General features: G+C 35.2%; 1 protein-coding gene across 2 annotated transcripts in view; it reads right to left on the reverse strand.

The window, feature by feature from the left end:
• Nucleotides 1–833: 833 nt before the first annotated feature.
• Nucleotides 834–26,408, reverse strand: part of KYNU (kynureninase) — a 121,262-nt gene continuing 95,687 nt past the window's right edge. Inside the window, exons 12-15 of one of the 2 annotated variants that reach the window (XM_059874543.1) lie at nt 13,107–13,159; nt 10,766–10,851; nt 3,434–3,664; nt 834–2,130 (exon numbers count right to left, since the gene is read on the reverse strand). In XM_059874543.1, coding sequence (XP_059730526.1) covers nt 2,011–2,130; nt 3,434–3,664; nt 10,766–10,851; nt 13,107–13,159 — 490 coding nt within the window. In that variant the 3' untranslated portion in view covers nt 834–2,010. The remainder of the gene's footprint in view (nt 2,131–3,433; nt 3,665–10,765; nt 10,852–13,106; nt 13,160–26,408) is intronic. The other variant, NM_001191308.3, reaches the window with a different exon arrangement.

Consider the following 26,408-nt stretch of genomic DNA (forward strand, 5'->3'; position numbering starts at 1 on the left):
CTTAAGATTTTTCTCTCATAATATCTTCATAAAAGAAGTTATAGTTTGTGAGTGTATATTTACTTTGATGTTTATAGGTTTACAGTCTATTTCCCCACTAAGCCACTTGTCCTCTGCGAGCTGAAGCTATGTCTTTTTAGTGTACCACTATGAGGTTGAAAAACTGTTTCTTCTAGATGAAGTCATTTATGGTCAGATTTTAAGGTTTTGAGAATTTTTCCATCTATGAGGATGAGTTTTGCCAAAAGTGGAGGTGGAAAGCACTTCTAAAGTAATTATGCAACTACTCAGCTAAATGAGATAACATATAAATAGAATAGCAGAATACATGGTATGTAGGAAGTACTCCATAAATATCAGTAGTTGCTGGTGTTGGTGTCGGAGCTCTGCAACTTTTTATTTAACTCTGCCATTCAAAGTGGTTGGCTAAGTTAATTTGTTTCATCATGGGCAATAATTACATCGTACTTACTTTTTCTTGCTGCTTATGTACAGAAGTGTGGAATATTTTGCCAATTCATGAATAATGTTTATGGCATCAACAGCTAAAAACTAAGGGAATCTTACAGGGCTGAATGTAACTGCAGTTTTTTTTTTTCACAGTGAATAAGAAAAGTCCATAGATTTGGTACAGGGCTTCAGAGATGAGCACTTTTTTCCTAACTCTGGTCCTCAACTGCAAGAATCCTTCTGTGATTTATTTCACTCTTTTACAGAACAGAAGCATCCAAATAAAGTCTTTTATCCAGAGTGATTCCTGTTAAACAAAAACAAGAGATTATGATAACGTTAAATAAAAGGACATTCATGAAAAATGGATTAGGACACAGGAGTGAGTAAAGAAATAAATTTAATGAACTTCAACCAACATTTGTTGTGGTGACATAAAGTAATGAATATTAAAGCACAGGCAAATAATTTATGCAACTTTTGCTTCTACTATGTATACAACTTTAAAACCAAATCTAGGATGATACATACTCAGTATTGGAGAAGGCAATGGCACCCCACTCCAATATTCTTGCCTGGAAAATCCCATAGACGGAGGAGCCTGGTGGGCTGCAGTCCATGGGGTCGCTAAGAGTCAGACACGACTGAGCGACTTCACTTTCATTTTTCACTTTCATGCATTGGAGTAGGAAATGGCAACCCACTCCAGTGTTCTTGCCTGGAGAATCCCAGGGACAGAGGAGCCTGGTGGGCTGCCGTCTATGGGGTCGCACAGAGTTGGACACGACTGAAGCGACTTAGCAGCAGCAGCAGCAGCAGCAGCAGCAGCAGCATACTCAGGATGAGAATCATGGCAGCATCAGGGATGGTAACATGAAAGAATGGCCAGTGGCAATTTTAAGAAGCTGTTGAATGAAAGTTGAAAGATATTTCTTCTTTATTGGATGTTAAAATGTGGTTAAAAGTTATGTATTAGAATCGATGAAGTAAGGCATGTACACAAATTAGCCCCTGGTATTAAATGCATTTCTTAGTATAGATCATGACCAAAGTATTTGAAAGCCACTGCCCTAGAAAATGTATTTTGTCTTCCTTAGATTGGCATTAGGTGGAACACTGTAAAAAGCATACATTCTTCAGACTGTTCAATGGCAGTGCCTATAAGAAATTGCTTGGTAAATTAAAATTAAAGTAATAGTTCTAAAATTGATACAAAAATTTCTACATACATATGAAGTTGTCATTCAAATTATAATTAAACCAACAGAAAACATTTCATTAACTGTGAAATGTGACAGATAATCAAGACTATGTATGTGATACTTGCACCAATAAATACTTTGATTCACCAAATACCAAGAAGTTCGACAGCCATAGAGATCTCAAGACCACAGGTCCTTAGCAAAACTGTCATGTGTTCTATAAAGTACGCAATTCATTTCCAGTTAATTGTAATCAGTTTTTAAATACTTCCAATAATTAAGACTTGAATAATAGTAATAAAGTAACTGCAGGCTTTGCATTTTATTTGCCTTAGTTGCTGCGGAAAATACTGCTATTTTATGTTTCTACAGAGCCAAGTACAGAAGTGAGCAGATTGATAAATTTATAAACATCATGGAAAGAATTGTAGAGAGGAACTGGAGCCACTCGAATGCCATCTGGCTCCCGTTTGTCACACTGTAGGGGAAACAAAAAGTAAAGCCACAATAGTGTTAGCATTTTTCACATAATGGAAATCTGCATTCAAGAGAAACTTACATAAAACATTCATACTGATTACTCTAAAATTTAATATGTAAGAATTTTTTCACTTTAAGTAAAACGTCATGTTTGTGTTATTTGAAGCTATTCTCTTAATAATAATTAAAATATTAATGGGTTGGTACATTAATGTCTGAAGTGCTTTCTTGAAGTGCACTCATCCTTTATAAGCATCCAATAGTTTGGGTATGTAGTTTATCTGCGGGGAGACCCTGAAGAGACTGGAACCCTTGCACACATTTCAATGAATGAGAACTTCACTGAGATCTGGAGAGTTTTAGTCAATTATATTTCCATTGAATTCAATAATCCCTAATCTCATGAATTAGATAATTCAGCTGTCTGAAGATCACTGTGACTCTGTTGTTAAGAGACACCCCTACAGGCTAGACAACATAATAAATGATTTGTGTTTGCTGGCACTTTTAATTCGATAACAACTTTTGAGGTAAGTATACTCGATTCCAATATGGATGAGAAGTCTCAAGTCAATAGATGTTTACCAACTTTCACAGGAGCACATGGCTTGCAAATGGTAGAATGTTATTTGGATTGCTGATATTCTATGTGTCTCCAAAAACTGGGGAAATCTCTCCTAAAGGTTTGGAAAACTGAGTGCAGTATTTTCTAAATTATATTATCTCTGGAAATAGATATCACTATTTATCCTGTAATTGCTCATTAAACAATTATTAGTTCTCTTCAAGAGACAAAGAGGACTATTTTAGGCACAAAGGTAAAAAACAGCAACAAAAGAATATATTCCATACAATGTTAGCACTCTTAAGATGTGTCTACATGTCTTTCTTGACTGCAGTGAACAGGTTAAAAATAACTTATTTCAATCAAACTAAACAAGACTAATTTACTTTTTCTTCTTCTACTATATTGATGTGTTCTTTAATTCCACTTACTCCACAAATTTATATTGGGGTTTTCACTATTTTTTTTTCTGCCCAATCTATAATGAAAAGAATGGATAAGTTACATAGTACTGCTTCCTACAACAAAATCTGTGGTGTTTTCCCTTTTATCAGAAATAACAGATCTCTGTGTCTTTAGTTAACAGAGTGCTGAATACTTAGTTGGCACTTAATTTATCCTCACTGATCAAAATTAAGTATCATAGAAAAATGCATAAACTGAAAAATTCAAATTTTATCCTCAACATTTGCAACCCATAGAGAAAACCTAGTAGGAAAACAAGAGATACACTTACAACCACTCCTCTTTTTTCTAGTTCTTGGATAATGTGTTTTATTGGAATAGAAAATGTTAGGGTTAGCTGGCAGCCACGTTCCGCTATACAGGATGGAGTAATTATGTTCACAACTGTTTTCTTGCTTTCTGCTTTGTCCTGGCTGAAGTACTGCTTGATCATGTATTCCAGATAACCAGTTAGCAAAATAGATTTTCTCCTCAGTGCTTTCATAGTTGCTTGTTTAAAGATCTGCAGAATGAGAAACAATCAGGTTCACAGTTTCTTGTTGATTTATAAAGTAAAAATTAACTGTAAATCACATATAAAAAGGAAAGGCCTGCTTCTGACCTTTCCAATAAAACATCCCATTTTAGATAATCTTTTCGTAAAAAAAATGTCTTTTAAGTACTGTGCCATTAAAAATTGAACACAAAGTTTCCATGATAGATTAGCTGTACAAATGTTGTTTAAACAATATTTGCCAAAGCAGAAAAAAATAAGTTAACATAATGTTCCTTCAGAGCTATTTTAAATTAGCTTCATATAATTAGTACAAGTAAAACATACCTTAATAAATGGATTTAAATTTTATAAATGTCAGACTTCTTCCTCCAAACATTTTATACAATTATAGTCAAGAACATTTTTGTCTATTCCTGTATAAAGTTTGTTTAGTCCACAAAAAAGTACAGTAAGAGTTCAATGCTTATGTGGAAGGCAATGTTACCAATATTATTCATAATCATTTTAACAATTTCTAAATCTCTTTCAGTTTAACAGTAAGAAAACAAGGAGTTAAAAATGATGCTAAGTTTTGTCAGGCAGGAAAGCAAATAATGTTAGATAGTGCTTATATATTACTGAAGCATTTGTATTGAAAGCATTGAAGTCTTTCTTTTTTTCTTCTTTCATCATTTTTTTTTTCTGCTGCTAAACTCTTAACACTGGTGTGAAAACACTGGCACTTGCTTCTTGAGGTTTCTTATATTAAGATGAGTGACAAGGGCACACAGTCACTGGTGTTGGAACATTAGGGGTCAGAACAGACATGCTTTTTTAGCTTATCTCTTAAGGTCAAGTAGAGTTTAAAGATCTATCCTACATATAAGAACTGAATGAACTGCAAACAGAGAATGATGCACTGGCAGGCCACTTAATGTCCCTTTTCTCTATCATGGTAGGCACAGAGCAAAAATAGGGTCATTTGGTGATATCTATACTTTATGAAGTCTATGGAAATAGTTCTTTCTGTATATACACATGGCATGTGTGGGTAGGCATTCTAATAGGACTCAAACTGTCCAGGCATAGATTTTCTTGACCTATTGCAGAGCGTATGTATTTGGCTGAAGGAGAAGATGGGAGTTATATTTAAGTTAATATATTGAAAGAAGAGAGGAGTATCAGACAGTAGAAAGGTATCTGTCTGTTTCCCCAACCAGACCTCATGGACTGTGTCTGCAATCTGGAAAGACTTCAGCTGAAAGTAGAACCTAACATCTGACATATTCAGTGCAAAAAAAATGCTGCTTTAGTATTCAGGTAACCCTCGTTACATGGAGTTTGGTAGGAGACATCTCTTCATTTCCTATGTAAAACAAAATGGCCATCAGAGAGCCTGATTCAAGAATCAACATTCTCACAGAAGGCAGGAGCAAGGAACAGGTAAAGTATGGTCCACCCAGTGGTCTGTCAGGCTTGGAATTAAAACAAAAACAAAAACAGGAATCTTTCCAAGCTTCTCTTTGGCGATTCATAGTCTTTGAAGACATTTTAATTATTTAAGTAATTCTGGTAAACTTTCTGGATCTGCTTTGGGTCCCATAAGATGCAGATGGGGGCACTGTGTAAGTTAGTACTTTTAATGACATTTCACTTGTATTCATAAGTCAGTAAGACGTTGGGGGATATTAAGATTATAGGGTTCTTTAAATGAAGTTTTGCTCTTGCAGATTTGATAACAAGAAAGCAAAAGTTTCTCATGACAAATATCTTGATTTTAACATATCAGTACTCTTTGTTAATAATCAAATAATGTTTAAATGTAAAACTATTTTCCACGTTACAACTATAACAAGAGAAGCTGCATTCTGAAGTGGCTTTAAATTCTTCTCACAGGGTGTTAAAGTCTCTTCAGAGGCTTCAGTTAAACATACTAAGAGGGGATAATAGGAGTTAACAGTGAAGTAGAGTAAATGTCCCCCACAGCCTTTTTTTTTTTTTTTTTTAACTTCTCATTATTTTCGTGCTTTCAACACTGTGGAAATCTTTTTTTCTTTTTTTTTAATTAGGAAATATGAAAAGTGTAATTTGAAAATATTCAGCTTATAACAGAATTCTTGGCAGAATTTCCACTACTTAGATTATTTTTCTTACTAGCTAAAATAAATTCAAAGTTAGAAAAGTTAGATCATTTTAAATAGGAAAAATAAGTATAACATGATGTTCTCAACTCTTAAGTTCTTAAAATTGGGTGCCTAATAACTTTCTGAGGAAATGCAGAGTACATTTCTTCTGACTTGCCCTATATTTTAATTGAATGCTCTAATTTTATATTTTGAAGCTATTTAAATAATTATATTGCCTACCTGTTGTTATGTATAAATAGGACCCTTCGAAATAAAATATAAGTGTTGTTTAATGTCATGTTTACTAATTGGAAGATTGAGGTGACCTCTGAAGTAATCTGGTTCAAACATCTTTATTAAAAGGTTGAGGCAAATGAATTCAAGAATAGTTGTCATTTGTTTAAGGTCATACCTAGTGTCACAGTAAGGGATGGAGTATTTGCCTCCTGGTTCCTACCTTATTCTTCCTCTTTATCTACAGTATATTTAAAATTATTGTGTAAATTATTAAATAGGCAACAGTATAAAGAAACCTGATTTCAGTTTGAAACTGATTATAAGGTGTTATTTTTCATCATATGCCTCAGTCAAATACACATTGTGAACAATGCCATAACTAATTTAAAAAAATTCTTTGTATTACAAATCTGTAATCATATCCATGTGCATCAATTCATTTTTTTGCAATTTTTATTTAATATTTATTTATTTGGCTGTACCAGATCGTTGTTTTCGAACACGGGAATGTCAGTCCTTGGTGCGGCATGCAGCATCTTCAGTGTAGCATGCAAACTCTTAGTTGTGGCCTCTAGGATCTAGTTCCCTGACAGAGAGTAAACCCAGGCCCCCTGCATTGGGAGCGTGGAGTCTTAGCCATCGGACCACTAGGGAAGTCCCAATATATATCGATTCTTAAGTATAAAATCTCTCCTTCAGTTGGCATTTTACTGTGTAAGAATACTTTTCGAAAGGGAAGTAGAGATAACAAATATTTGATTTGTGTGTTTATTTCTTTCACTTACTCAAACTTCAACTAATCTCCTATATTCAAAATTTTTAAATAAATAAGCTAAGTGCTGAATCTGTTAATTCATTGATAGTCATATAGCAAATTCAGAAGCATTTGAAAGAACAACACTTTAACAGTTACCCACTCCAGTGATCTTGCCTAGAGAATCCCAGGGACCTCGGAGCCTGGTGGGCTGCCGTCTATGGGGTCGCACAGAATCGGACACGACTGAAGCGACTTAGCAGCAGCAGCAGCAGAGAATGGGAAATATATTATTTTGTAATTTCAGAATTTTGCAATTTATAATGGGGAGTAAGAATTTCGAAAATACTTTCTTTAACTCAAGGTTTGATTATTTAAAGATAATTTTGGTAAAAACATAGCCTCAACAGTGAATTATTTAAATAAGGTATTTCCATGAGGCTGCAGAGAAATACTTAAGTGATGAGAAACTCAAGAGAAGTGTACATCCCTTTTCTGGGGCTTTAGGGTCATTTTCCTAGGTTTAAGTTTAGATATTGAAGTAGAAGATACATCAGTTTTCAGATTCCAGCTGAGAATAAAAATCATATCTAGGTGAATGTTATACAGTGTGGAGCTAAACTATTGGTAGGGAAAATAGGAATCTGTTTTTTTCTGTGGCAGAAGAGGTGAATACTGAAGTCAGTCCACTGCAAAGAATGCCGGTGATAGTGTCTAAAAGACATTTTCTAGATATGGCTAGGAAATAATTTGCAAAGATGAGTAAAATCAGAGGAAATAACTTTAAGTGCTACTTCTTTCTAAGGTATGCCTTTGTGCCTTATTTCTTTTCTCCTTATTGTATTAATAATTTATCTTCTCCCTGATATAAGTTTGCAAAGTTTGCAAAGCGTTATTTTCTTAAAAAACAAAAATGTTTAATGGAACTGTGCCTCAGGTTGAATATTTTAAAAACAAGTCAAATATCATTATTTGGTTTGCCAAGCAGATTTAATCACTTCCCCACCCCTCCCCAAATATAATTTGTATCACTGAGAAATCTTGTTACTGGGTCTATTTCAATGCAAAACAGAAAAATCTGCCAAAACCTGAAAATAGCACAAGCTCCATCTAGTGGTCACACTGAGTAGGTGTTTTTTTTTTTTTTTTTAAATTGGGATGAAATGAAACGAGCTGATTACTTCTATCTAGTGGTGAAGCTGTATAAAAACAGAGGAACTTGACACTGCCGTCCAGTGGCCAGAATGAGAAGTTGCTGAGAATTTTCACAGACTTCTAGAATTTTAGGTTTGGAAGAGATTTTGAAAGTCTTTATCTGGTCACTCATGCTGGAATACGAGGAGGCTTTCAATACTTTAAAAAAATCAAATTTTTATTTTAATGTCTATATATTTAAGATCTCTATTAGAAATATATATGTATATTTACTTAACATATACTTTACGTATATAAAATATGCATTTCTTTAATATGTGTATTAATACCATTATCATATTTGTTGTTGTTTTAGTCACTAAGTTGTATCTGACAACTCTTTTGCAACCCCGTGGACTATATAGCCCATCAGGCTCCTCTGTCCATAGGATTTCCTAGGCAAGAATACTGGAATGGATTTCCATTTCTTCTCCAGGGAATTTTCCCAACCCAGGGATTGAACCCAAGGCTCTTCCCGTGTCTCCCGTATTGCAGGCACACTTTACTACTGGGCCACTGGGGAAGCTCATTATCATACAGTATATAATTATTAACAATATATATTTACTTAGATAAATTTTTGTCTCAATCTAATGAATATGAAATGAATGAAACTAATTAATTTATAAATTAATGAAACTAATGAATATCTCATATCCAAATAATTGGAAGACATGTGTATGTATATGCATTATTCAATTCAGTTCAGTTCAGTTCAGTCGCTCAGTCCTGTCCGACTCTTTGTGACCCCATGAATCGCAGCACTCCAGGCCTCCCTGTCCATCACCAACTCCCGGAGTTCACTCAGACTCACGTCCATCAAGTCAGTGATGCCATCAGCCATCTCATCCTCTGTCGTTCCCTTCTCCTCCTGCCCCCAATCCCTCCCAGCAGCAGAGTCTTTTCCAGTGAGTCAACTCTTCGCATGAGGAGGCCAAAGTACTGGAGTTTCAGCTTTAGCATCAGTCCTTCCAAAGAAATCCCAGGGCTGATCTCCTTCAGAATGGACTGGTTGGATTTCCTTGCAGTCCAAGGGACTCTCAAGAGTCTTCTCCAACACCACAGTTCAAAAGCATCAATTCTTTGGTGCTCAGCCTTCTTCACAGTCCAACTCTCACATCCATACATGACCACAGGAAAAACCGTAGCCTTGACTAGACGAACCTTTGTTGGCAAAGTAATGTCTCTGCTTTTGAACATGCTATCTAGGCTGGTCATAACTTTCCTTCCAAGGAGTAAGCGTCTTCTAATTTCATGGCTGCAGTCACCATCTGCAGTGATTTTGGAGCCCAAAAAAATAAAGTCTGACACTGTTTCCACTGTTTCCCCATCTATTTCCTGTGAAGTTATGGGACCGGATGCCATGATCTTCGTTTTCTGAAGACTGAACTTTAAGCCAACTTTTTCACTCTCCACTTTCACTTTCATCAAGAGGCTTTGTAGTTCTTCACTTTCTGCCGTAAGGGTGGTGTCATCTGCATATCTGAGGTTATTGATATTTCTCCCGGCAATCTTGATTCCAGCTTGTGCTTCTTTCAGTCCAGCATTTCTCATGATGTACTCTGCATAGAAGTTAAATAAGGAGGGTGACAATATACAGCCTTGATGTACTCCTTTTCCTATTTGGAACCAATCTGTTGTTCCATGTCCAGTTCAAACTATTGCTTCCTGACCTGCATACAGGTTTCTCAAGAGGCAAGTCAGGTAGTCTGGTATTCCCATCTCTTTCAGAATTTTCCACAGTTTATTGTGATCCACACAAAGGCTTTGGCATAGTCAATAAAGCAGAAATACATGCTTTTCTGGAACTCTCTTGCTTTTTCCATGATCCAGCGGATGTTGGCAATTTGATCTCTGGTTCCTCTGCCTTTTCTAAAACCAGCTTGAACATCAGGAAATTCATGGTTCACGTATTGCTAAAGCCTGGCGTGGAGAATTTTGAGGATTACTTTACTAGCATGTGAGATGAGTGCAGTTGTGCGATAGTTTGAGCATTCTTTGGCATTGCCTTTCTTTGGGATTGGAATATGTGTGTACAAATGAATAGTTATAGGTTAAGTACCTAGATATATAGAAATAATAGACATATGCATGTCTAGAAAACCAAACTGACCCTTTGAGTATTATAATTTTGAGTGAGACTACTTTCAAGTAAAAATATGAATGAACTTAAAGAAAAACACTAAGCCAGTAACAGTAAAGATTACACATGGATACAATGACATAGAAACCCCAATAAGGGGGAAAATACACCCTACCTCATGGGACAAGCTTACTTAGTCTCTGCTTTACTCTGACTATTCATACTCTCCCTCGCCCCTTAAAGTAAGTCCTCCTATAATTTTGTCATATGGCACTTTGTCAGCTCACTGACTCATAGAACTAGAAGAAATGAGTCCCCAGTAATCACAACATTGTCTGACACATGATAATTTTTAAATAAATGTTTGAATGAGTGAATTAATCAAGACTTAAATATTTCAGGCTTATTTTCCATATAGAAAGACTAATAGAAGATCCAGTGACTCATTCAAGTTCACACAAATTCTAAGTGGAACTAAATATACGTCTCCCCAACTGAGTTCTATGGAACATTAAGTACCAACACTGTGCCAAGCCTTGTGCTGGGGGAGGGAGATATAAATAAAGGGTGACACGAGCCACAGTCACTGTCCTATAGGAGAACCCTGCCCTTTGTTCAATGCTTATGCACAGTGCATATTAACCTAGCTGATTAACAGATGAAATATGACAGCATGTCACACTCAGATAAAGAAAAGGTGACAACGTGGGAAGTTTGACGCATAGATCACTTACCTCTAAACTAGCATGTAAGGAGCAGACCAACAGAATGGGAGGATTTGAGATTCGGAATCCATTGACTCCAGGGATTAACTGCAGTTCTGAAAAATTAATATCACTTTTATAGGATGTATCTAAAAAGTGTCCTTTATGGATATTTTAATGACAGCAAAGTAGAAGGAAAAAAATGTAAGACTTAAAAGCTTTTATTCCCAAGAGTTTTGAGATAATTAAAAGAAACTTCATGGACCTAAAGTACTAGTATATTTTTCCTTCACCTGCAACTTCCATCTTGTCTGCCCCTGTAATAAGGGCAGGGTGGACACACAGCTTCTAGTACAAGATTCTTAGCAGGTGGTTAGAGGTCCTGCTGTGTTAACAGTCAGCCTGGCAGTGGTGCTCGTAGAGGAGAGCACAGTGAGAGACGGATCGGTGCCTTAGGCCTTGGAACTGGCAGATGAACTGGGGACCCCAGGGCTGCATTCCACAGAGCTCCAGCGCTCTCGCTACAGCCGTCCACCAGTCGGGCCCAGGCCTTGATGCAGCAGCAAACCTCTCCCTCATCCCCACCTGAGACCTAATGGCGGTGGCAGTCTCCATGGGTCACAGTCCACAGAGGCTTCCAAACCAGAAACCATATCAATGACATCAAAATATCAAGACTTGAATGGCTTGTAATTGTAATATCCTCCAAAGGCAGAAATGTGAGTGAAATGATGTATGAAGGTGACTTTTAATGCTAGAATTACTACATCAAGTGACTTCTCTTAGGAAAGAGGAAAAAATGTGGTTTACAAAGATGATCTGCCTAAGAATATATTGAAAAGGTAAGTTAATAACAGACAATATTGTCATATAATTAATTATATTGAGTAGCTGCAAGCTAAATCCAATAGTTAAAATTACTAGTTAGAGCAAATTGAAAACTAATACTGACTTAGAGTGAGAGAATTTTCTGGGTCTTTAGATATTCATCTAATGAGGGCTAGTCAGACTACGTCCTATGGGTCATATCTGGCCCACTCCTTATTTTGTAAATAAAAGTTTATTGGAACATAGCCCTGTTCACCTATTTATATATTTCTATGGCTGCTTTAGCACCACAATAGCAGAGCTGTGCACTTGCCACAGTTAGCCTCCAAAGCTTGACATGTCTACAGTCTGAACCTTCACAGAAAAAAACACTTTGCCCACTCCTGATCTAATCCAACTTCCCTATTTACAGATAAGAAAACCTATTACAAACAATTTAAATAACTGTATAAAAGAGCTATGATTCAGCAGCTAAGATAAAATATAGCTTTCTTGATTTGAGTCAAAGGGCCCATCTTTATCCTTTGCATCTTGGTTGGTGCAAATGTGTATATATGTAACATCAAATCTCAGGATTGGAAGCAGTCTGAAGGATCAAGTTTAAGTTGATTTCTCAGAACATTTAGGAAGTTTTCTGTATCCCATGTGATGGAAGAATAAAGTCACTCAGGAAAGAGAAGTAGGGCAGTTTAAGAACTCCCTGCACTAATTATGTACTTTAATTTCTACCCACTGGGGTTACTGTTTGGTATGTGGTGAAAGTGGGCTTATCAGGTGGTACTAGTGGTAAAGCACCAGCTTGCCAATGCAGGAGACATAAGAGATGCAAGTTTGATCCATTAGGAGGGGGTAGGATCCCCTGGAAGAAGGCATGGCAACCCACTCCAGTATTCTTGTCTGGAGAATCCCACTGACAGAGGAGACTGGCAGGCTACAATCCATAGGGTCGCACAGAGTTGGACACAACTGAAGTGATTTAGCACACACGTACGCATGCTGGTGGCAAAAGCCACCAAAGGAGGACAATTTGGGAAAAGAGAGGGATAAAACTGAACACTTATTAATTAGTATGCTGCTTGGTTTACAGCTTTGAACATGTTTTACCCTCATGAAATAGATATTATTATTCACATTAGATACATGAGGAGAAAATTAAAAGTCCAAAATGATCAAATTTGTACAGCATCACAAAACCAATAAACTTGATACCTAAGTCTCTCTGGGCCTGACTATAAGGACCATGATTCCTTTCTGTCCCTGCTGTCTGATGGTTTAGGTATTCCATATTGGTGAGACCTGAATTTCTGTATTTTAGATTTTGCTTCTTCTTATTTCCCTGTAAAAGGATAGACTCAAAATCATACTAAAATCTATGAATACTTAGTCTTACATTGAGGAAATGTCATTCCTTATTTTAAGAATTCTTAGTGGCATTTTCAAAGTTCTCTCTCCATGAGGCATGCATATTACATATCATACAAAGATGAAAACTGAAATAAACTTAAAATAAAATGACTTGTGAAGTAAAGTTGAATATACTTACTGTTATCCATCTGAAATCTGGTGCTTAGTTCATGGCCGAACCATCCCACTAACCTAAAACATATATAGTAACATTAGAGATTTTGGTCTATAAATATAGTCAGAATTAATATAGGACTCTGGGGCCTTCATATTAAAATCATTTGTGATACGAGTCATCAAATACTTAAGCATATAAATGCCATGTGATATCATAATACAGTTAATATTTATAACCTCAGAGAGAATAAAAATCAATGTTTTCATATTACTGGTTATATACTTGCAAAGTTAAATAATCTGAAGAGCTATATTTAATGACCTTGTTGTTTAATATAAAATGAACAAAAATGTTCTTTAGATTTTAAAAAAGGTGAAAACAAAGAAAAGTGATTAATACAGTAATGTATTCTTTTTGCAATAGGAATCCTAAAGGGAAATGACATAAAAATAACCTCTAAATTGTTGAAATTTTAATAATTTTCTAAAGAAATTGGTTACTTTCAGAGTTTCATAAGAATGTTAATTGGCCAGACATAAAGTATAAAATATACAGGAAAAATCATATGTATGTGTGTGTACTTATTAGATAAAAATTACAAATGGTATGAAGAAAATATAAAATTTGAGAAAGAGACAAACACAGTATTCTTGTATAATCAACTCTTCCTAAATAAAATGCTAGTTTTAACACTGCCAAAATTAAAAATTCCAATGTACTGTTTTTTTGAAGTTGGCAGTTTTTTTTTATGTTTATATAGAATACATGAGTAAAAATAACAAATTTTGAAACAGAGTATAAAGGTGAATATGCTCTACATTACATGTGAAAGTGAAAGTCGCTTAGTCATGTCCAACTCTTTGCGATTCCATGGACTGTCCATGGAATTCTCCAGGCCAGAATACTGGAGTAGGCAGCCTTTCTCCTCTCCAGGGGATCTTCCCAACCCAGGGATCAAACCCAGGTATCCCGCAATGCAGGTGGATTCTTTACCAGCTCAGCCACAAGGGAAGCCCAGGAGCACTGGAGTGGGCAGCCTATCTGTTTTCCAGGGGATCTTCCCGACCCAAGAATCTGAACTGGGGTCTCCTGCATTGCAGGCGGATTCTTTACCAAGATATCAGGGAAGCCCATATTACAAAATTCATTAAGTAAATGAGGATAGTACTGTCACGAGAAGCATCAGGGAGACAAATGGAATGTGACAGAAAATATAAATGGTCCTCAGATCATACAATTATATAATGTGATAAATGTAACATTTGAAAAAATGCAAATGTGAGGAAAATATATTCATATATTTGATTTTTAAAAGTAGAATCTATGAAAACCAAATAAAATATAAAGGATAATATCATATATTCATACACATTTAAATTCTGTATTAAAAAGATAGGCAAAATTAAAAGGACCCAATGATGGGGAGAAGGACGCTGTTTGCCACATTTAAAAGAGTTTGCACCAAGAGTTTTTTCATCAGAGAAAAGGCAGTGTCCCCAAAGCTACCCAGTCACAAAGCATGCACAGGACATTTATAAAAAGAGAAGTGAAAATGCTCCATGAATTCCAGGAAGAAAAAAGCTCAATGTTAGTAAAAATTGAAAAATATGAAACCACATAAAGATGAAAGATATTAAATTGGCAAAGTTATTTAAAATTTAGATGTCTTTTTTTCATCAGGGATTCAGTATAAAATAAACTCTGTTCAATAATGAGTATAATAAGTAATAAAACCTTTATGAAGTACAGTTTAAAAAATATAAATTAAAGCTATGTACAGTTTTCTGTCTAAGTACTTTTACTTTTTCAGATTCATGCAAAAGACTATTTGGAGTACACTAAAATGTGTGTGCTAGGACAATGAGCACAGTACTATTTACAGTGTCATAGCAACCCCAGCATCTTGTAAGAGAGAAAAAATAAATTATACGATGCTTATGTTATGAAATATTATAGCCATTTAAAAATCATATTTGAAAGAATATATATTCAAAATTATAAAATAGAGATAACAATATTTAGAGTTTGATCTTAGGATAAATATATATTGCACGCATTTATATGTAATTATGGCCAAAATGTTAAAAATTTTAACTTCTGCTTTATTCACATCCAACTCACACCTGGACTTAATGGAGAAACACCAAAAGTGCTTTCTTTAATGTTAATATTTTGCAGCTTAAAATTGAAAAATAGATAGTCAATTATTACCACTTTAAAATTTTACAGTTGTGTACCTGGTATGCACAAAAAGATAACTTAGCATGGTAGTCTGGTACAAAATTAATATGAGAACTAAATATCTGTTAATAAATTAATATGAGGACTAAATTTAAAAGTGAAATTAAAAAATTGAAAGCAAACTGATATATTAACAAAAAATATTTCAGATTTATATAAATTTTTTAAAATATTCCTGAATCTGAACAAGAACATCAAGTTGAATAATTTTCAACATCAAGAAAAATGTCAGTTCTCTTCGAATTGGTGTATACATTTAAATAATCCCAGTAAAATATACAAATAGATTTTATTTGTTTTCATTTAGGACTTGCAAGCTAATTCTAATGCCATATGGAAAATAAATAATAGTAAAACATCCCTAAAAAATAAGAGCAATGAAGTTGAATATTTCTACAAAACATTATAACATTATAAAATGTCAAAATGAAAACAGTGGTCAAATCTATTAATATACTATTCATCATATTAATAAAACTAAAGAGAAAGTTATAAGATCATCTCCATAGACCAATAAATCATAAGAGAAAGTTGTATCATATGACAATCTATTTTTTAAAAATCATTTGCAACTTATGTCATAACAAGCTAAACTTTCTAGTATAAAAATACCTAGAGATCATAATGCAAAAGTAACAGTCCAAGAAAAATGACCAACATAGACAGACAAAGGAAATGGCTCTCAATTATTTTTTAAAAGGGCCATCCATTTATTGTTAAGAAAAATACAAATTAAAGTTAAACTGAAATGCAATGGACTTGAACATGGGCAAACTCTGGCAGATGATAGGGGACAAGGAGGCCTGGCATGCTGCAGTCCACAGGGTCACAGAAAGTCAGACATAAACTTGGTGACTGAACAACAACAAATTACCATTGCCCACCTCTTAAAGTGGAAAAATTCCAAAGTTTTATTAAGAACTCTATTGATATTAACACATTGTATAAATTACTGTCATGTATTCTTGTTGGAATATGTATTATAGATGTGCCCCTCTAGAGAATAAATGAATAACAGTTGTGGAATTTGCAAATACATATACTCTTTGACCTGGAAAATTTACATCTGGGAGTTTAGCTCTTCAGAAGAACTTGTCCAAGTATGAAGTGAATTATGCATAAGTATAGTCATTGTATAACTTTCAGTAATAATCTAAGACTGAAAATAGCCTAACCTCTCTTCAATAGAAGATTAGTTTTATAAATTATGGTAAATTTATATTGTAAAATATCATATAAGAATTACATCAGAAGTGAATAAAAAAGGATTCTGTGTCTTGAAAGGAAATGATTACAAGAAACCAGAAACCAAAAAATATATTAGGATAGGACATATAGTATTTTTATGAACTAAATAATTAACTTTTTGATTTATCTTCCTCAACTAGAATGTAAGTTCATGAGATCAGGGACCAGCTTTTAATGTTTGTAGAGGAGTGTTTTTAAAGCGAATGATGTGAGGTATGGTAAATGGTTGATAGGGGAAGCATGAGTTAGGACAGCTGAACCAGGGTGGTGATGGTCAGAGGAAGCTCTGATGAGCAAAAGAATGTGTATATTTCAGCACAGAGAAAGGAAAGAGTGTTCCAGATAATCAAAACAACATGTTCAAAGACCAAACACATATATAGACAAGGAGGGCAGATTTCCCACCACCTTCTTTCTCCACTTTTATTTTTTTTCTTTCTATATAGGTGGATTTTAAATGAATCTTCTGATTTTTAAATCTGGTTTACTAAATTTCTAGATGTGCATTTAATATTCAACTTTGGAGTTGTTGTCAAATGATTTTTCCAGAATAAAATACTAAAGCTTACTAGAAAATTTATAGTCCATTTTAGGTTCTACTCCTTCTTTGTATGATATTTCTCAGTCCAGTTCTGTTGCTCAGTCATGTCCGACTCTTTGAGACCCCATGCACTGCAGCACGCCAGGCTTCCCTGTCCATCACCAACTCTTGGAGATTGCTCAAACTCATGTCAGTCAAGTTGGTGATGCCATCCAATCATCTCATCCTTTGTCGTCCCTTTCTCTTCTTGCCTTCAATCTTTTCCAGCATTGGGGTCTTTTCCAATGAGTCAGTTCTTCACAACAGGTGGCCCAAGGATTGGAGCTTCAGCATCAGTCCTTCCAGTGAATATTCAGGACTGATTTCCTTTAGTATTGACTGGTTTGATCTCCTTGCAGTCCAAGGGACTCTCAAGAGTCTTCTCCAACACCACAGTTCAAAAGCATCAATTCTGGTCCAACTCTTACATCCATACATGATTACTGGAAAACTCACAGCTTTGACTAGACAAATCCTTGTCGACAAAGTAACATCTCTGCTTTTTGACATGCTGTCTAGGCTGGTCATAACTTTTGTTCCAAGGAGCAGGCGTCTTTTAATTTCATGACTGCAGTCACAATCTGCAGTGATTTTGGAGCCCAAGAAAATGAGTCTGTCACTGTGTCCATTGTTTCCCCATCTATTTGCCATGCAGTAATGGGTCGGATGCCATGATTACCAGTTTCCCTTCTTTGAAAAATCTGTCTTCAGGGATAATGTACTGACATATATTGTTTGGAAAAAATATTTGGGGTGGTAAAAGAGAAAAACTTTGAAGGCTTTAATTAAAATTTTTCTCATCATTTACAAATATTTTCCTAAACTTTCTTATCCATAGTGAATCAAATTTTACTGTGTTAGGTTCATTTGTTAGGTGGAAAGCTCCAAAGGATATATATAGTACCCAAATTCCTTTTGAGTTCCAAGACAAGATTTTGAAACTTATACAGAGTCAGTAGTATTTAAAAGCCAAGGCTTCTGACTTGCAATATATAGACATTTTTGAATTCTGATTATCATATCTCATATAGTAGCCCAGCATAAAGTTTATGCTGTGAACAGCAAAAAGAAAAGAGAGTGGAAGAAACAATAAGTATTTCTTCCATTTCCTGTTTCCCATGATTAAAATAATGTTCTGAATGCTGAGGAATGAGAAGCTTCAGAATGGAAAGAGAAAGACTGGATTCATACTCCTAATACAGAACTGGCTACACTCCCTGCCCAAAGTTAAGTTCTAGGGGATAGGAGTTGGGATGGTTGAGAAATCAGTGGGAACTCCAGATACATTCAGGGGGATCTACAGATAGAAAACTCTTGTAACATATTCCCTCAGACCTACTAGGCAATAAAACCATTTGTAAGAATTCTTCCAGGCCAGTTTGGTGCTGTAGTCTTCAAATAAAAATGTTAGCAGAATGGACCTGTGATAGCACTTTTACTTATAACTTAGGATCATATTAACTCAATAGACCCAAGGTAGTATCCTGAAATTCCAGTGCCACCAAAGAAGGGAATTGAAGGGACTAAGATATTCAGTATCCCCAGTGGAATTTGAGATAAAGGGCATATTGTCATGATAGTTCCATAGACATCTTGGAGGGTGCAGTAGTAATGGAAGCAGATGACCAAGGGAGTGCCAGGCACAGTTTAGTGGATCCTGGAGTTGCCTGTGGACTGGATATCTCTCTTTTATCTATGTCTGTGTACATCAGTCACCTTTTCAATCTTAAATGGTATCCTAAGGAGAAAAGGACAAAAAACAAAACAAACAAACAAACAAAAACTCTGAACAGACAGAGCTTAAACTCTGAAATTACTGAGAAAAATAACAAAAGTCATTAAGTATACCTCCAAGTTACAAGATTGAATTTCCTGCATCAAATGAGTTGATAGACGAAAATAAAGAAAATTACTTGTGTACCTAAGTTTGTAACCTGATGACATTTACAACTTTTAAAACAATTATCAAATTTCTGATGATAACTGGAATCAATAATAAAATGAAAAATATATTTGTCAAAGCTTTCACATGCTTTGTATTAAATATTCAAAATCAGAACATATCTTAAGTTAATTTGAACATGTAACTGAGCTATACCAATGAGATAAAGTGAATGGAAAGCAAAATCACTGTGCAATTTGTTTGAGGTACTTATGTTTATCATGATGTAAATTTATTGAAAATTTATTCTTTCAGCAAGTAGGGAACTATGCTGTGTACTGAGGGGAACTCAATATCATCCTTTCTATTGAGATTAAGATTCAGTTCAATTCAGTCGCTCAGTCGTGTTCCAACTCTTTGTGACCCCATGAATCACAGCATGCCAGGCCTCCCTGTCCATCACCATCTTCCGGAGTTCACTCAAACTCATGTCGATCGAATCAGTGGTGCCATCCAGCCATCTCATCCTCTGTCGTCCCCTTCTCCTCCTGCCCCCAACCCCTCCCAGCATCAGGGTCTTTTCCAATGAGTCAACTCTTCTCATGAGGTGGCCAAAGTACTGGAGTACACCCAGGGCTGATCTCCTTTAAGATGGACTGGTTGGATCTCCTTGCAGTCCAAGGGACTCTCAAGAGTCTTCTTCAACACCACAGTTCAAAAGTATCAATTCTTCGGTGCTCGGCTTTCTTCACAGTCCAACTCTTGCATCCATACATGACCCACTGGAAAAACCATAGCCTTGACTAAACGGACCTTTGTTGGCAAAGTAATGTCTCTGCTTTTCAATATGCTGTCTAGGTTGGTCATAACTTTTCTTCCAAGGAGTAAGCATCTTTTAATTTCATGGCTTCAGTCACCATCTGCAGTGATTTTGGAGCCCAAAAAGATAAAGTCTGATACTGTTTCCACTTTCCCCATCTATTTCCCATGAAGTGATGGAACCAGATGCCATGATATTCATTTTCTGAATGTTGAACTTTAAGCCAACTTTTTCACTCTCCTCTTTCACTTTCATCAAGAGGCTTTTGAGTTCCTCTTCACTTTCTGCCATACGGGTGGTGTCATCTGCATATCTGAGGTTATTGATATTTCTCCTGGCAATCTTGATTCCAGCTTGTGCTTCTTCCAGCCCAGCGTTTCTCATGATGTACTCTGCATATAAGTTAAATAAGCAGGGTGACAATATGCAGCCTTGAGGTACTCCTTTTCCTATTTGGAACCAGTCTGTTGTTCCATGTCCAGTTCTAACTGTTGCTTCCTGACCTGCATACAGGTTTCTCAAGAGGCGGGTCAGGTGGTCTGGTATTCCTATCTCTTTCAGAATTGTCCACAGTTTATTGTGAAGGAATTAAGAAAGGAATTTTAGCTTGAATGAAGTAGATTTATTGACTGTCATTTAGTATAGGGGCATTGATTATTGTTTTATTACTTTTATCTTTTGAAAGAAAAGAAAAATACTGCAGTTTGTTCATGAAAATTTCTGTAGTTACAAATTAAGAATCAATGTATAAGCAGTTTTGCACATAAAGCTTTCTTTTGGAAATGAATTCAAAATTTCCTCTTGGCATTATGCTTTTTAAAAATCTGAGGCAAATACAGTGGCTGTGAAATAGGGTCATAAAAAAATTGCATATTTTCCCATTTTTTTCAATGGCTTCAAAATAAACATTGGGAGAGTACTTCAATACTTTTTTTTTTTATTATTTAGCAACTTATCTTTAATTTTTCTGTATTCATTAAAAAGACTAGGTATTTGTCATTTTTGTTTGTGTAGTGCTACTAAAAAAGTCGAGTATGAATTATGATTGTTGAGTATATCTGAAAGAAACAATCAAAGACCTAGTGTATGAACATGGTATCACAGGAGGAAATAATAGCCAATGTTTAAAAATACTGATGGGAGAAGGCAATGACAACCCACTCCAGTACTCTTGCTTGGAGAATCCCATGGACAGAGGAGCCTGGTAGGCTGCAGTCCATGGGGTCGCTAAGAGTCAGACACGACTGAGCGACTTCACTTTCACTTTTCACTCTCATGCATTGGAGAAGTAAATGGCAACCCATTCCAATGTTCTTGCCTGGAGAATCCCAGGGATGGGGTAGCCTGGTGGGTTGCTGTCTATGGGGTCGCAAAGAGTCAGACATGACTGAAGTGACTTAGCAGCAGCAAAAGTACTGATGACATATTCATAACCCAAATCTGAAAGGAATAAGTAGGGAAAATGTGTTCTTCTTTAGAGAAAAAAATACTTGGATCTGATTCTATAACTGAAATCAAGGCATCATTTTTATGCTTTATTTACTGAATCCATAAAAGTACTTTAAATTTTTATCTGAAAAAGTAAAAATATAATATTTTAATTGTTTCCAATTTGCCTCATTATTTGATGATGATATACCTCTTTTGAATTTATTCACTAAAGAAATTGTGTTTTACTATCCAGTGGCTTGGTCTTCCCAGGTGGCTCAGTGGTAAAGAATCCACCTGCAGTGAAAGAAACATTGGTTCGATCCCTGGGTTGAGCAGATCCCCTGGAGAAGGAAATGGCAACATACTCCAGCAGTCTTGCCTGGGAAATCCCATGGACAGAGGAGCCTGGCCGGCTACAGTCCATGGGTTGCAAAAGAGTCAGACACAACTTAGCAACTAAGCAACAATAATCCAGTGGCTTATTACAAAAGATTCTGGGACTAGTGTCGTTGGAGATTCTAATTCTTTATCATCCATCACCCTTGGCCCCTACATCTATGTCACTTTTGGATGAAAATTATATCATCCTATATAACATTTCAGAGTAGTCTAGCTAATCAGATTATCTGTTCTCATGCTTACAGGAAATCCTATTCAAAAGACATGGCTGGGCAAAGCTTTTGCATAGTGAACTACTAAGAAAAAAAGGGAAGAAATGAAGACATGTTTGCTGGAAAACTGGGCAAGATTGTCTCAGTCACTTTACTTAATCTGCAACAACATACCGAGGTAGGTATTGTTTCTCTCATTTTATGTTTGAAGAAAGTAAGGCTTGCAGAGTTTGAGTGATCATATAAAGGAACATAGCTAGTTAAGCCCATATCCTGCCCAGTAAGTGAGCAGGAACACTGACCCACAGTTAGAAACTGTGTTTGATATACACATCCTCAGAAATAAGTTGAAGGAGGAAGTTCAAAACAAGTATCTTAACGAACCAATAAACTAGAAGAACCCGAGATCATCGGGGCCTAGAAGCTGAGCAGAAGAGCAGAAGCTAAAATTAAATAGAGTAGACTTAACTAGAGTAGAGTAAAATAGTTTAATGGAAGTTACATGAAGCTAGAGTTGATGCTGTTTATAAGTGTCTCATTTCTGTAATTTATAGTACTAGTTAAATTACATTAAAAATCAGGCTTATTAGAGGTTTCCTATATTTCAATCATTAATTCTTCAAAGGTAGTTAATGACACACCTTGCTAGAAGCAAAAGATAGAAATAGTAGAGTGAACTAAAATAGAAATGGTTCCTTCCCACAAAAAGCTTAAAGTCTTTGGGTATGGGTGAGAAGCTAATTAAACAAATATTAATTCAACAAAGGGTGGGTGCATAGTCCCCCATCTTTGTTTCCTGGTGTTCATGACATTATGAGGCTCAGTATTAAGAATTGTGGGTGGGACCTGTGACTTTTCATCAATAATAATGGATTCAGGTGAAATAAAGTGGAAAGAACTGAGAGAGGGAAAATGGACCAAAACCTAGACATTTGATAGTAAACAAGAGCTAAAGAAGGCAGAGTTGTTGACAGATTTTGTTAGGAGTGAGATATTGAGTGGATTTAAATACTGAAAAAAATGAAATTAGAGACTCAGAAAGGGTGAGGAGTTTCAGTTTCATCAACCTGGTTATTGAACTCATTAAGAGAAGCAGAGTAAGAACAACAGGAGAAAGAAAACAATGACTCTTTATAGAGGCTTTTCATACCATAATTCCCTAATGATTATCACTCTGGGTCAGAGTGCTTCAGAGCCGGAGGATCAAATGTATGGCAGGAAAGTCTAATATCTAGATGTGACAGTAACACCATTGAATTCTGTTACCAAAGCAATAACTTGAAGAAAATATTCATCAGAAGAATTCAACAAGCCATAATACAAACACTTTTACGATTATGAAAAAATAGGATGGAGGAGATCTTCCATGTTGTATGTGCTTCAGAGTCCTGAGTCAGTAGTGGTTAATGGTCTCTGCTACTGATTTTTCACATGATGCGTTTCTTCATTGAATATTTATTCTGATATAAAGTATTAATAATTGTCATATTCTTGTAATCATTTGTAGTATAAATAATCTTAATGAAATTCTAAATGTTATTTCGATGAAAATAATTGTAGCCTTCTAAATTTAATCGCTCTATACTTTTACATGATAAAAATAATAATTTAAATGGCATATTACAACAAGAGAATGACACTTTGTCTTATTAAAATTTCTTTTTACACTTAAGTCCTTGTCAAGTAAAAAAATCTTAGAATCTCTTCTCTAATTTCTGAATATTCTGAATATTTTCATGATAAACACCATCAATGATATATTTTTAATATAAGACCCCATACTCATATAACTTTTACCATAACTAGATTAAAATTTTGAAAATCACTGTTAATTTAAATAAGAAAAGGAAAATATATTTTATTAAGATAATATGTTTGAGAGATAAATCTTTTCCCCATATTATTTTCCAAATAATAAAAATGAACAATGTGAAAACAAGTGATTGACTGTCCTCAAACCTTAAGCAAAGATCTTGTAAAAATACTCAAAAAGAGTTTGACTTAGGAATATGTGGGTTCTTCCTGATTTAGGTTCTCATAAGTTTTTTTGTTAATTTTGAGAGCAACAAAAACAAATGCTAATTGAGATTTCATTATGAGTCAGACACAGTTCTAAACAATCACGTAATCTTCAAAAGAATCATATAATGCAGATAGTGTTATCATCCTCATTATACAAATGAGAAAACTGAGGTTCCAAGACTCTGTATAAATTGTTGAAGATAATACAATTATTGGTCTTTGAAGCCCAAAATGTAGATATGGCCCATCATGACCAAGTATATTCATAAACATATGCAAAATCACCTGAGACAGGTTTTTTTTTTTTTTTAATTCATCAGGGATTCTTTAAAAAAAAAAAAAGCAATATTCCTCAGATTACTTAAATACTACACTTGGGGTTCTGACCTAGCAAAACACCAGGCTGGATGACAGCCACATTCTGTTTATATACAATGTTTCTCCTGCAAAAACAAAAAAATATATTCCTTCTGATCTTTGATAATCTCTGTAGTCATTTCCTCTTCTTCAAGGAAGAGGTTCAATGTGTGAACCTATGGATCTAATACAGTGAATCTGAATAAGCATATCACTCATCTATTGCACCTTGAAGCCTCAACAAATGAAATGGGGACTGTTTAAAGTCAACAAAGAAATGATTATTTCAAAGAATATTTATTCAAACTCAAAATACATTTCAAAAAACTTCTGGGAAAGTTAAATTCATTTTAAAACCCTCACCACTTGGAATACAGGAAAGGTAAATCAAAATGCAAAAGAAATGTAATAAAAGCTTCTGCACAACAAAGGAAACTATAAGCAAGGTGAAAAGGCAGCCTTCAGAATGGGAGAAAATAATAGCAAATGAAGCAACTGACAAACAACTAATCTCAAAAATATACAAGCAACTCCTACAGCTCAATTCCAGAAAAATAAATGACCCAATCAAAAAATGGGCCAAAGAACTAAATAGACGTTTCTCCAAAGAAGACATACAGATGGCTAACAAACACATGAAAAGATGCTCAACATCACTCATTATAGGAGAAATGCAAATCAAAACCACTATGAGGTACCATTTCACACCAGTCAGAATGGCTGCGATCCAAAAGTCTACAAGCAATAAATGCTGGAGAGGGTGTGGAGAAAAGGGAACCCTCTTACACTGTTGGTGGGAATGCAAACTAGTACAGCCACTATGGAGAACAGTGTGGAGATTCCTTAAAAAAACTGGAAATAGAACTGCCTTATGATCCAGCAATCCCACTGCTGGGCATACACACTGAGGAAACCAGAAGGGAAAGAGACACGTGTACCCCAATGTTCATCGCAGCACTGTTTATAATAGCCGGGACATGGAAGCAACCTAGATGTCCATCAGCAGATGAATGGATAAGAAAGCAGTGGTACATATACACAATGGAGTATTACTCAGCCATTAAAAAGAATACATTTGAATCAGTTCTAATGAGGTGGATGAAACTGGAGCCTATTATACAGAGTGAAGTAAGCCAGAAAGAAAAACACCAATACAGTATACTAATGCATATATATGGAATTTAGAAAGATGGTAACAATAACCCTGTATACGAGACAGCAAGAGACACTGATGTATAGGACAGTCTTTTGGACTCTGTGGGAGAGGGAGAGGGTGGGATGATTTGGGAGAATGGCATTGAAATATGTATAATATCATATATGAAACAAGTCGCCAGTCCAGGTTCGATGCACAATACTGGATGCTTGGGTCTGGTGCACTGGGACGACCCAGAGGGATGGTATGGGGAAGGAGGAGGGAGGAGGGTTCAAGATGGGGAACACATGTATACCTGTGGCGGATTCATTTCGATATTTGGCAAAACCAATACAATATTGTAAAGTTTAAAAATAAAATTAAAAAAATATATATATAATGAAGAAAATTTAAAAAAATAAATGAAACTTTAGCATAAATTCTAATAAGCAAATATTCTAAAGCTAATGAAGTAAAATTAAAAACCATTAAATTAGGTTATAAGTAGCTATTATCACAACAGGCTGATAAATCATATCTATGAGCTGAATATGAATAGTAACAATTAAGATGCTATATCATCATACTTGGATAGAAATTTTAATCTCTTGCCATCAAAAATTAAAAATCAAACAGGGAGTTAATTTACTTGGAATGAAGATATTAGCAGAATTTTGAGAGAAGTTGTTGGAAGAGATCCAATAAATAATAAAAAAGTAAAGATTTTAATAGGCTTTTTGTTCTTTGAACATCATAAATTTCCTAAAAGGATTTTCAAATAAGTATTATCAAATGGAAAGCAGCACTTATAATAAAGGCATCTTTGAGACGTGATATTCAGATTCAGTAAGAGGAAACCACCAGGGATCCACTGAATATGATTTTGGATGCTAAGAGTTATAAAATGAAATATCCAAATGCTCCTTGATCTCCTTAGCAAGCCTTTAATGGCAGAATCTCCAGTATGAATCCGTAAATATTTCATGCACTGAATTA

The sequence above is a fragment of the Bos taurus genome, chromosome 2 (assembly GCF_002263795.3).
Source record: "Bos taurus isolate L1 Dominette 01449 registration number 42190680 breed Hereford chromosome 2, ARS-UCD2.0, whole genome shotgun sequence".
Lineage (NCBI taxonomy): Eukaryota > Metazoa > Chordata > Mammalia > Artiodactyla > Bovidae > Bos > Bos taurus.